Consider the following 13,581-nt stretch of genomic DNA (forward strand, 5'->3'; position numbering starts at 1 on the left):
TAATTTGAGACAAAATTTTTGGTCACTGTTAAAACACTTTAGAAACCAATATTTTAGTCTTAAGATGCACTAAAATTATAGACTAAATTTTCTAGTCTCTAATTGTAATATTACTAGAGATTAATTTTTTGGTCACTATTAACTCAATTTAGATACCATTTTTTAGTATCTAATTGTTCTATATTAGAAACCAATGTATTAGTCTCTAATAAAAATATAACAAGAAACTAATATTTCAGTTAAATTATTTTAGACACAAAAATATTTGATCTCTAAAAAAAATACACTAGTAAATAATAATTAATTTTTTATTCACTATTAGCTCATTTTAGATTTTCTTTAGTATCTAATACAGAAATATAATATACAACTAATTTTTCACTCATTATTAGTTTATTTTAGATAAATTAGATTCTCATTAAAACACACTAAACATTGATATTTTTTGTCATTGTTAACTCATTTTAGAAACTATTTTTTTAAGTATATAATTAAAATTAATAAAATTAAAATATTAATATTATTTATATAATATTTTGTTGTATAACTATCAAAGCGTAATCTTTAAATTTATATTTTATCTAATTTATGAAAAATCAAAATTTTCTAAAGTGTATGACATGAATATATATCGATACCATTATTATCTGATTAATTATCTACCAAAAAAAAAAATTAGAAACCTAAAGCATCAAAGATCTAGCCTGTAAGAGATGGGTTTCAAGGGCTACTGAATAGTTTAATAATAATGAACAAAGGTGAACCTTTTGAAAAAAAACATAAAAAAAATGAATCAATACATTTTCGTTTTGACACGAAGAGCCTCCACGAGAAACGAAACTACGCGTCGAGTATAGGAGCATCCACGATTTTTTCTTGTCCACGTGTGGAGTGTTCATCTTTAAACCCTCACCCTCACCTTTACCTTCTAATTTCGATTCTCGTGTTTAGGTCGCTAAGGAGGTCACCTTCCTTGAAGAAGCTTCATTTGAATCGATGTGTTCATTCAGTGCTACGAAAGGTGCGTTGGTTTCCGATCAAGAGCTGGATTATGCCACCGCATTTGAGCTTTACTGGATTATCTCGTGTTTGTGTGTTTTGATTGTATTCTTGTGGATTTGAATTTCGATTTGGGGCTGATTGTTGGTGTTTGGATGTTGTTCTTGTACAGGTGCTTGATTCGATATGCGATGAAGGGCTTCAGGCAGTGGCTGTGGCTTGCAAGGACTTTATAAAGAGATTAACATAAGTGAGATTCAATTAGTTCTTTATGTATACAAAGTTGATTATTGAAGTGTTAGCAAATATCAAAATACGGAGTCATGTTTTAATCAGGAAAAAATTGACTTGAGAAACGAAAAAAAAAATTAAGAGAACTGAGACTTATTGATATGCATACGTGAGAACAAAAGAATTCACTTTAAGTTGCTTCCTTCAATTCATTGAGGATTTTGATGTTTGCAATTTGCACTATGTACTGACTTTGATACCAAATAAAGTATAGACCCTAAGCTTAGAGATCTAATTGTGAATCGCTTTTATTTTTGTGTTAACAAACTTCTGGTTTAGGTTATAAATAAATCTAGAAATGAAAACGAGATTAAGTTCAATTATTTTGAAGCTGAATTCCAATATTCAATTACCAAACCCCAATAAGGGTCAAGCCACAAATATGATATTCACCTATGTTTGCTAATTTATGTACTGCTATGTGTGACAAAATTGCTTATATTCGAAAAAGTTAAACAATTATTGTAGAGAGTTTTAGGCTTTTAGTACTTTTCTATTGATAAAACATTTATATTGCAAGGTTTTATTGTATTGATTATTGATTATGTTTGTCTTTTGCATTTGTGGTGTTTACTAAGAAGCATACTAAACGCTTCCTAAAAGGTTGCCTTTCAAAATCGTATTGGACATTCATTAGACATGTGATGTGTAATTGAGACTTATATTTAAGAGTGTGACAATTCAAATTCTAATTTTGCTGTATGACAATCTTTGCCTTTTGTGTCCATTGTGTGGGTGCATGACTCTTATTGTTGTATGACTATTCAAATTCTTGTACTGAATTTTGTGTGCCTCATGATTGCAGGAAATGGGAAAAATGCTTGACAAGGAAGAAGTTAGGTGTTGAGATTTCCGTTGAAGTACTTTTGTTATAATTGTAAATCAGTTTAATTCCATCAACGGTCTCAAACACGGCAAGTATACCGGCCGTTCAAGTAGTAAAAATATCGTATCCACAGGGATTAGAAGATAAAATAAGCATTTATTGACTATTCGTGACTAAAGAATAATTCCAATTTATAGTTTGTCATGTAAATGTGAGATGAAGAGCATGACTATTGGAATGTTAAAACTATAAAAAGATTAGTTTTAGAATGGGAAAGAGTAGAAATGGGATAATGGTATTGTGAGGCTGTGGGGGTCAGATTTCACCGAACGTAACACTAATGTATCCTTAATCTCTTGTTAAATTCATTGCTTAGTCAACCCAAGAGTTTACTCAAACCTAATCCCTTAGAGAAAGAGCCTAGGTGCGGATATTGAATATCAATTCCTTGAGTACCCAATATCTACACTCGCATTACGGGCTAGGGTTTAAGACTACTAATGGGTCAAACTCTATCCCTAGATACAATCACCACTAGGCATATGTTTCATAACTAGTTTCACAGGTTATTTTCCAATACCCATGGAACCTTAAATCATGCAAAGGGTGATCTATCCAAAGTAAGCATTACGAATAGAAACAAACACAACAAAGAATAAAACAACATGTATATATATCATTAAAACCGTAAAGATTACAATAGAGTACGTTGGTTACATCTAACCCCACAAAATGGGTGAAACCACTCACAACAATGAGGGCAAATACAAAATAGAGATGGAAGAGGAAGTGAAGAACCGAAGGAAAGATCCGCACACGGATGATCCCAAGCCCTGGGAATCCCTTCCGCAGCTCCTGGAGGCGCCCAATGTGAGAATGGAGGTTTCTCCCCCGAAAATGGCTTCAAATACGGGTCTGGGAGATCAGATTAGGGTTCCGCGCCCGGCGCACAATTCTTCGAGCCCGGCGCAAGTTCTTCCAGAGAAGTCAAGCACTCTCTGTCTCAACACAAGCCCAGCGCAATTCCTTTTGCGCCCGGCTTAATTCCTTTTGCGTCCGGCTCAATTCCTTTTGCGCCTGGCGCAATATAACTGGCAGAGATGAAATACTCTGTTTTTGTCACGCCCAGCGCGGGTTATATTGAGCCCGGCTTAGAACCTCTTCTCTGCTCCTTAGCTTCTTAGTAAGAGTCTTCAACTTTCCACTCTTCCTCAATACCTGCTCAAAAAATGAGGTAGATTAAGGTATTGTTAGATGAATTTGGGTTAGTTATATCTGCACACAAAATGAACCAAAAAGAGAACAATTATATTGCAATGGTTCAAAGGATGAGTGGAATTTGTTCAATAAGTCTCATCCAAGAAGAGGTAAAATTGAGACTTAATATTAGGCTTTCCAAGGAACCATCTTTATGTAATGAAACAATTAATATTGTTGTTCGAATGCTAGATGGTCATCGTTTAAACATCGCTTTCTCAAATAGATAGTGAGGATTGTATGTTTGGTGGATATTATGTGTAGTTTTAAAAAATTAAAAAATTTAATTACTTAATTTTCATGTTATTATATAGTGTATGATGACTTTTTGCATAATAGTTTAACATAAAATAAATATGTGAAGTAAATAAATAATTAATATTATACTTAAATAATTATTATGTTTTAGTAGAAAAATAATTGAAGTTAGGTATGTGGTGAATTTGAATAAAGAAGATAATAAATATGAAAGAAAATGGCATAAATAAGAAAGATGAATAAGGAAAAATTTTAGCGACTACTTTTTTTATATATTATATCAGTCACTTTGAGTCATTGAAAAATGGGTCACTAATTCAATTATTTTAAAATTTGGTCACTAAAATGGTTACTTTAGAATTAGTTATTATATCAGTCACTAAGTTGATTATTACAAAATAAGTTGCTAAGTTAATTATTATAAAATAGGTTACTAAATTAGTTGTTATCAAAATTGGTATCTAAATTGATTACTATAATATTAGTAATTAAAAGAGTTGCTATAAAATTGGTCAATGAGATGGTCATTAAAAATTGGTCAATAAATTGGTCATTGTAGAATAAGTTACTAAGTTGATCAATATAAAAATCGCAAAATTGGTCATAAAAAAAATAGTCATTAAATTAGTTTTTAAATCAGACTTTAGATTGGTAACTAAAATTAGCAACCAGTGGTTTAGCAACTTTCTATAATTGGTATCTAATTTAGTCACTTATTGATTTAGTAACTGATTTTGTTAATTTAGAGACTAAAAATTTTGTCTCTAAAGACAAGTTTTCTTGTAGTGTCCACTTCGTATTGACATTGTACAAGGTTTGAAACAGAATTAATCATATAATTTCTTGCTCTTTGTTTTCAGTTTGAATACACGTAAAATAGTAGTGACTATATGACGAAGAAAACCAGTAGCATCACTAACAATGATGTCTATTTCCTACCATGGATAAGGCGACATAGGTTTCGTTGCTTCAAGAAGAGCCTTCATCGGGATTTTTGGCTCTGACCGTTCCATAGGAATTGTGAAATGATTGTATCTCTCTGGGTCTGGACAATAATCCTGTAACATTCTTACAAAATTGTAAAAAGAATATTTCATTACTTCAAATAACACATTATTGTCATCTTTCATTAAATGAAGTAAAAGATGCTTACCAAATCAGCATGCATCTTTCTGACAAAGGCTTTGAATACATCGAAGTTTGTTTGCTGTAATAATTTTTCCGACAAACGGAGATATGTCACACCGTACATTTTTAGTGTTGGAGCCCCCAATTTATTTACGCAGTTTGGTCTGGCATTTAAAAGGATTTGATCGTAAGCTTCATGATCATATCTTGAAAGTGCATTTTCTCCTGCAACTTCAAGGTTCTCCATCCAACCTCCGCTAAGGACCTGAATGAAAAGATGCACATTGAATAAAGTTAAAGAAATGTTATCAGCAAACTCTCTACTTTAGTTAAAATTTATTAAAAAAATATAAATACTAGTAGATTCCACTTTACTTAATGAGTTTTTTCAATTACTAATAAAATGTGTTAAAAAATATTTTTAGAAAGTTTGATGACACATGTTGTATGTCAAACCTTTAAGTTTGTGTTAAAGCAAGGGAAGGATTTAACATTGGGAAGCAGCGAAGTGGATCTTCAAATATCTAAAGGGCACAAGTTTATTACTATTTGTTGGAAATCAAGTGTTGAATCAATTTTGGTTATGTAGTACATGGCAGCAGTTAAGGCTGATAAAGAAATCTTATAACTTATAGGGCTAATAAAGGAGTTGGACATTGAGCAAGATATTGCTACAGTCAAACCACTGGTACACAATACACATTTTACGTCGGTTATTTTGGGGGTTTTTAAGTTAGAAAAACGTTCGACGTAGAAGCGGGAGACGTAAATTTACGTCGGGACACGAAAACTGACGTAAATTTACGTCGGACATGACAACGTCCGACGTAAATAAGTCATAAAAATTTAAAAAAAAAAAAAAAAAAAACGAATGCAAGCAGAACGGCCCGTTCTGTTTGGAGAACGGCCTGTTCTGCTTGGAGAACGGCCCGTTCTATTGAAGAACGGCCCGTTCTGCTTGCAGAACGGCCCGTTCTCCAAGCAGAATGGGTCGTTCTGCTTGATAGACCTAGCTCCAAATCCGGACTTGGTTACTTCCTTCTCCAGCTTCAAAAACTCGAAATGCAGCACAAACATTATTACAAAAAAAACATCCCAGAAAACACAAACTTGAAAGAAGATTCTACCTCATAGAAAAACAAGATAGTGAGATCCCCTAACCTCAAATATGTAAACTTCGTGGTTCCAAGCTGAACGAGAAGCACGGGAGAAGAAATCTAAGTTGTTGAAGAGGAAGAAGGAGAAGCTTGAAATGAATCCCTGAAAAGCAACTCTAAAGGAGAAGAGGAAGGCCCTACCACTTCAGCCTTTGCGCGCGGGAGGTGAATTTTTGAAATCTATAGCTACTGCGCGCACATGCACCTTCTTTTAATAACAGCTATTGGTTATTTACGTTGGCCCTAATTGGGTCCGACGTAAATTTTAATATCTATGTCGGATACAATGCGTAGCCGACGTAGATGTTAAAATTTACGTCGTACCCAGTTAGGACCGATGTAAATAATCTACCAAAATTACGGTACATGCCACCGCATTTTTATAACGTCGGTAGTGCCGTTTTCTGACGTCATTTAGGTGATGTAAAAGCTTCTTTTTGCACTAGTAAATTGTTATTTATTCGAAAAAGAATGTTGAGTGTATCATGCCAGAACTAAGCATATTGATATAAGCTTCTATAAGATCAAAGAATTAATGACGTTTTTTCATTTGTCATATACTTCTTAATAAGATTCATACTTCAAAAAATGTAACTCAATGTTAACCAAAACAATTATAATTGACAAGTTTAAGTATTGGTTGGACTTTTTGAATGTTGCCCAGTGCTATACATGATTGGAACCCACCAACTCAGGTGACATATGAGGCATACTTGCTGTTTAGCTTTCACGGGACTGAATATTTGCTAGGATTTTTTTTTTTTTTTTTAACAATTGGTGAACAAAAATTGTGAATAAAACTAATAGAGGGAAAATTGGCAATTGAATTTATGAATAGGATTAAAATTAAATTAAAGGCTAGGAAAAATACAATTCAACTTTAAAGTTTTTTATTTAAATTCTTTACAACTTTTTTTTGTATCAAATTTTTATCAACTTAAACCCTCTATCGGATAAACATCATAAAGATTTTTTTAAGGTACACCAAATTAGTTCTTTGGGGATATATGCACGATGCGCATTCTTATTGCTACGATAGTATACGCCTGCCCTTTTAAGTGTGTAATTTAAACCACATTTTTCTCTAGGTTATTTCACTCTACGACTTATCCACGTAATACTAACAGACAGTGTGACGCATGTTACATCGTGGATAACTTGTTTCCCATAATAACAATATATTCGTGTCTTGCAACTTGAACTACATATCAATCACAAGTTCTCTTGATTAGTTGAAGGAATTATATTATAATTTAAGTTGAAATAAATAAATTACCCGCTGAACAAGTTCTTGGACTCCACTTTTGGCTTCAGCTGGTTGCTCGTGATTTCTCATCTCAAGACATGTAAAATTTAAAATAGCTTTGTGTCGTGAGAGCATCTTTGCTATGGGTCTGTATCCATCTCTATGATCTAAGTTGTAATATCCTGAAGTAAGCTCTGCAGCATGGCTTTCTGTTTTATACCACCAGTGAATTCCAGCAACCTGTTTTACAAAGAACCAACTGTCAGTTGATTCATGAAGAAAAGAAAGGTCTAGCTAATTTATGTATGCATTTAAGAATTTACTTTTGCTGCTAACTTCACTTTGCAACCTAGGAACACATTGTTGGCTTCATCGAGGATCTCATCACCATGGGTCAACAACCTGTTGGAATACCATGTTAGAAAAAATTTCCCTTTCTCAGTTTGATAGGTTCCCCCTGATTTGAAAAATTCTGTTGATTCTGGTTCGTCATTCGTTTCCCCAGCGTTATCTGGAAGCTCCCATTCAGGATGGCCTGCCTTTGCAGCAGCCTCTTTGAAATCAGCTTTAAGATATTTGTCATAACACTGCAACATGTCAGAGGCAAGTAAATAAGTTAGAGAATTGGAAGGTGTGTTTTTATTGATTCAAGTAGTAAATATATAACATCAAGTTTAAACCTTATTTGTTTTCAATGATGTGCCGACTATTTTATGAGACTATGCACATATATATAGCTACAACAGAAAACTCCAAGTCCAGACTCACCTGAAATTCTCCAATACCAGGAAATACCCACCCCATAGTTTCTGTATAAGATGGATATCTGAGCTCTCCTGCAGGGCCAAGTCCTACTTCAATGTCTATGAAGAGCTCTGATTCAAGAAAATCTTCCATATTATCTCTGAAGCTCTGCATGTAATCCGTGTACAGCTGTATCAAATGGACATGCATATGGTTAAAAATACAGGAATTGTAACCAGACTAGTAAAACTAGAGTTTAAGACTTTGAGTAACATGTAGGAAATCAATTTTTTCAAGAAACTTACCTGAATGGGAGTTCTTCCATGAAACAAAGGTTGGTTGTCCACGCCAAGGGATAGACATTCCTTGTTCTTGAAACCTTTGTGGTTTGTGTAAAAGATATTAAAATTTGAATTTCCAACGTCAAGTACCCATTTAGGGAGCGGGATGAAAGCAGAATCTCCCACATTTCCCCCACATTGGTGGAATGACATTATAGCTTGTAACTTCAATTTGCAATCTTGAACCAATTTAAATAAGGTCCTACAAGCTGACCAATCATACTTCTTAGGACCCTTAGATTCTACGATACCCCACCACACATCAACCATAACCCCATCAACACCAGCTTCATGTAACTCCCAGAGTTGGTTCTCGAGTTCCTCTCTGTCTTTTAAGACATTGTCATTTGTAATAACTCCTAGCTGGAAGCAACAATCACATTTTAAAAATAGAACACAACACCTAGATATGTAGCATGGGTATGTACACTTAAATTTAAGGTTTATTGACTTACAGGGAGCATCACATACACTGGTACATAACTCGAAAGCACTGCTCTGTACATTGTACGATTACGTGCCTGCATTTTATGAGCAAAATTTACTATGATATGTGGATGAATTTGGAGATCCTACATGTTTTCCTTGAACTATTTTCTATCAAAAAATCAGTCTTCTGATCATTATACAACATTTCTTTGCTTGCGTTATTTTGGCAGAAGGAAACATGCATGCATCCCCTTGCTCCCTGTGCTCTTTAGAACGTGGAAATTTTCATATACAACGACATACTGTTATACACTGTTGTTTTATTTATGAAAAGTGTAACAAATTAGTAATGGTAATATAGATCGAGGTCGAAGAAGAAATTATAGAAAGCAAAAAAATTAAGAATAATTTTATCTTTTTTTCCCTACAATTATTGTTCCTTAAAAATAATACTCTATTTATTCTTTATTATAAGATATATTTAACCGAATAACATGAATCAATGTAAGTGACTATATTAGTTGATTATTGAATTTATAAAATAAAATTATGATTTATTATTTTTATCATTTTTATTTATCATTAAATTTTTATGAGAGATGTAAAGATATTATTCTATATAAAACTTTATATACTAATACCAATAAAAATAATAAATGACAATTAGAAAGTTTAAAATGTGAAGAAAAAAAATACATACTCACAATCTTTAATAAAAATAAAATTAATGCTTTAAATTGTAAAATACCTTATAAAAACGAATAACAACTCTTTTTAAATTGTGATTTATAATAAGGACAGAAGGAAATATCATTTAAGAAGATTTTAAACAATACTTAATTCTTATTAGTTATTTTATTATTTTTAATAAATTATATTAATCATACTATAAAAAAGAGTACTGTCCTATAAACTTTCATTTTAAAACTCATTTAAAACATGACGTATTGTTCAACTCGATTATTCTAGTTAGTTTTTGACCTTAAAATAAAGTCTAGGTTCTCTCATTGTCACATAATTAGTGAGATCATTTTTAACACTACTAATAGATCATTCAAAAAACATTAATTATGGACTATCACTCAAATGGGATACAAATTCGGGTTAGGATCATATTATGGTGAATTCGATGTGTGATATCAAACTTTGTATGATCCAAAGAAAATGAAAAAAATAAAAATACGAGAATTATTGTTGTCCTGAACCATTAAAGAATCATCGGTCTCACCCAGCTACTCTTGCCACAATTATAGAGCCTACTGTTACTATGTTTACTTGTTACGAATGAAAACAAGAATAATGGTATACCTCTGATTCAGCACTTGCACCTTTTCTTAAGGCCACTCCAACATCCCATTGTTTCTTGAGGTGGCCACAATCCAATTTGAAGAAAGCATGTGTTATTTTGGGCTTCCTTGCTCTCTCTACTCGTATAGCTCTACTCCTCTCTGACATTTCATGTTGGAAATTATACTTTCCTTGAATCAGTGGCGTGAGTCTTGTTCCCATTCCACTCTGTGCTGCACATACGCTCTCCATTCAACACTTCTTGATAGTAATTGCATGTAGCTGGCACGAACTATGCAATGAGAGAAAAATGTAGGAACAATCAGTAATGCTTTTGATTGCGTCACTTTACACTGAATATATTATTTTTGTTAGTGTATTAATTAATTAATGCTAGTTTATAACCAATTCAGGAACGTACACACAACACAAATGGACGTGGTCTGTTAGATATTTCTTTTGTATGTTTTCTTTTACTTCGTCAACAATGTCCTAGGGTTTAGGAGTCAGTTTTATGGATCAGCAGAATGTGGCTATGTTCCCAAAAATTTAGGAGAAAGTTAGCACATTTAAATTTGAGATTCTGGTCAGTCAGATGAAGAGAAAAATAAATCTATTGGAGTTGAAATTTTAATTTATAATTTCTTATTATTATAATTATTAATATTTTAATCTTATAAAAAGATTTGTTATATATATAATTATGGATATTAATATATATTCAAATAGTTTTATATTTTTTACACATATTTTATATTGTTTTAATAATATACATATAACTTTAATATTATTAAAAACAATTATAATAATATAAATTAAAATTTGTAATTATTAATTTTTTCTTTAAAATAAGTTAATAAATATTTAATCAATGTAAACATTTTTCACAATTAATTTTAATACAAGCTTAAAATTATAGACTTAAAATGCACTTATGGTCATTTAACTATCAAAATTTTGTGATTTTGATTTCCAAGTTTCTATTGGGTGAAGTGAAAAGGCTTAAGATAGTATGAATCTAAGTGATCATTGAAGATCACTTCATTCATCAAGTTAGTGATGACGTAAGAGAAGTAATTATCATAGGAAACTAAACTTTCTAAATTGTTTCTTTGCATTTTATTATAAACTTTGCCTAAACCTTAAACCCTAAACTTGGATAAATTGCTTGAAGAAGTAATTCAAAGAATATTTAGGTTTAAGTTAAAAGTGGCTTGTTAAAAGAATACTTGTATCTTTTTAAGATAGTGAAATTCAATCTAATTTGATTGAAATCAGAATGTAGTCTCGATAGTTGAGATAAACAAGTTTAAAATTTACCATGTGTTTCATCTGCTGACACTCTTTATTACCAGTGTTATTACTTAACTACTTGAAAAAGTGCAAATTTTTTATAGATATTATTCAACCACTTCCTTCTAGTGTCTGTCTTTTGTCCACAACTATTTAAATTTTTTGCATCTTGTGTATACACACACACACGCATATATATAGAGGAGGGATCCTTTTACTCTAGGAGTAAGTCTACCTATACTTACTTCATTCAATAACTCATGTTCTATATCAAATTTCAACGATCCAACAGTTCAATTTTAAGTTCTTAATGCATATATCAAATCTGCAAATTTTTAAAAAAATTGAAAATCATTTAATACTTCATTTCATTAATTCAAATTAACGGATAATCATAAAATCATTTTCTACATTAATTCAAATTAATGAAACGAAGTATTAAATGATTTTCAAATTTTTTAAAAATTTGTAGATTTGATCTATGCATTAAGAACTTGAAATTGAACGGTTGGATCGTTGAAATTTAATGTAGAACATGATTTATTGAACGAAGTAAGTCTAGGCTGACTTACTTCTAGAGTAAAAGGATCTCTCTCTCTCTCTCTCTCTCTCTCTCTCTCTCTCTCTCTCTATATATATATATATATATATATATATATATATATATATTACATAGATATCCAAGTACTATCACTATATATATTACATAGATATCCAAGTACTATCACATGTTAATCCTAGAGTAGTAGATTCTTTTAGTTTTTCACTGCGTTATTACTATGTTGTATTAAGTGTGATGACCTAACAGATCGTTACAAATGGCACAAGATAAATCCTATTATGAAAAGTCAAGTTTCTTTTACCTTAGTTTTTTATTTTTCTTCTTATTTATTTTGATGGTTTTAAAACAATTGACTTGAGATTGAGACATTTACATATTATTTGGTGCAAGCCTTTTGGTGATGTAGTTTATCTACTTGGTGAAAATTATAAGTCTATTGTTGTTGAACTCTAATATGTAGCTATAGGATTATGTGTGTTTCTTTCTATGTGGTATGATGGATTGTGAGCTCTCAAAGCCTAACTAGGTGAGATATGAGATCCAAAAATATTATTGTGAGTGTTTGCATTGCTACTTGTTTAATTGATTTTGCTTTAATTTCTTAGTCAAGTGATTGCATTTCTATGTTTAGAAAGAGTCAAGACATTATTTGAAAAATTTTAAGCAACTAAGCCAAATAGCTAACCCAATTAACTTATTAATTTTTAATATTTGCTACCCTGTTGAGTCAAATACTTCAATTTTTTCTCAGTTTATTGTAATCTCTGAACCAAATGAATAATAATTATTACCTATGCCTTGGGGACTAGTAGAACAAATGAGTCATGATGTATGAGTAAGGGCTCTAAGTTTTGCATTGATGTATGCATGGATAACAATCAGAAAATGTTAATATGGCTAGATTTTCAAGTGAACGTACAAAAAAGTAATTTTCACCTCTGCTCGTAAATGAAGTTAAGGCTTAAATTCACTTATCAAATGTACAATTTTAGTTCTCCAAAAAATTTTATTACAAATTTGGTCTCTTTTATTTTTAAAATTAAACAATGTTGGCCTACTAATAACATGTCATTCAAAATTAAATAAAAATATTAACATGGGACATAATGAGACCACCCGACTAGTTAATCACATATAAAAATAATTCTATTAAAAATTTAGAATAAAATTATTTTAATGGATTATAAATTTTAATTAAAATAAAAAAAAGAAACATATCATATATGTGGTAAATATTAGGTACCAAAAATTGCACATTTAAGAAACTATTGGAACCAAAATGGATATAAACCTAAGTCAAATGAAAAGAAATAAGAAAAGAATTTGGAAATATTCTCAAAAAAGAATATATATATATATATATATATATATATATATATATATATATATGTATGTATGTATTAATTTTGAAAAATAATTTTTATTTTTTTATACAAACATTATAAATTAATTTTGATATCTTCAATATAAATCAAATTGATTTTCAAAGTAATTTGAAAATATTAGGTACAAAATTATAAATATACAACATCTTTAATATGTTCCTCGTTTCACTAGTGCAAAATAGGGCTAGTACGTCACCCAATTTACGTCCGAAACTCGAAACACTGACGTTGTAAAAATGCGGTGGCAGTTTTGTACATATAGGGAGACTAATTTATGTCGGACAAGAGGGGATCCGACGTAAATTAGACAATCTACGTCGAAGATTCCACTGTCCGACATAAATTTACGTCAGACCCCCCCTTGTCCGACGTAAATTT

General features: G+C 31.2%; 1 protein-coding gene and 1 long non-coding RNA gene across 2 annotated transcripts; one reads left to right on the plus strand and one right to left on the minus strand.

Moving 5' to 3' along the window:
- The first annotated feature begins 785 nt into the window (after positions 1–785).
- Positions 786–3,679, plus strand: LOC109817042 (uncharacterized). The gene is made up of 3 exons (XR_002241319.3): positions 786–1,021; positions 1,172–1,249; positions 2,096–3,679. It is a non-coding gene; the product is annotated as an uncharacterized LOC109817042 (long non-coding RNA).
- A 754-nt stretch (positions 3,680–4,433) lies between these two features.
- Positions 4,434–10,335, minus strand: LOC109817030 (beta-amylase). Its single transcript, XM_083065434.1, has 8 exons — positions 9,985–10,335; positions 8,703–8,768; positions 8,212–8,610; positions 7,931–8,095; positions 7,486–7,749; positions 7,193–7,402; positions 4,785–5,024; positions 4,434–4,689 (listed from the first exon to the last, which is right to left on the minus strand). The coding sequence occupies exons 1-8, from the start codon at positions 10,213–10,215 to the stop codon at positions 4,567–4,569; spliced, it is 1,698 nt and encodes a 565-aa protein (XP_082921560.1). The 5' UTR covers positions 10,216–10,335; the 3' UTR covers positions 4,434–4,566.
- Positions 10,336–13,581: the final 3,246 nt, after the last annotated feature.

The sequence above is a fragment of the Cajanus cajan genome, chromosome 10 (genome assembly GCF_000230855.2).
Source record: "Cajanus cajan strain Asha chromosome 10, NIPB_CcT2T_4, whole genome shotgun sequence".
In the NCBI taxonomy this organism is placed as follows: Eukaryota; Viridiplantae; Streptophyta; class Magnoliopsida; order Fabales; family Fabaceae; genus Cajanus; species Cajanus cajan.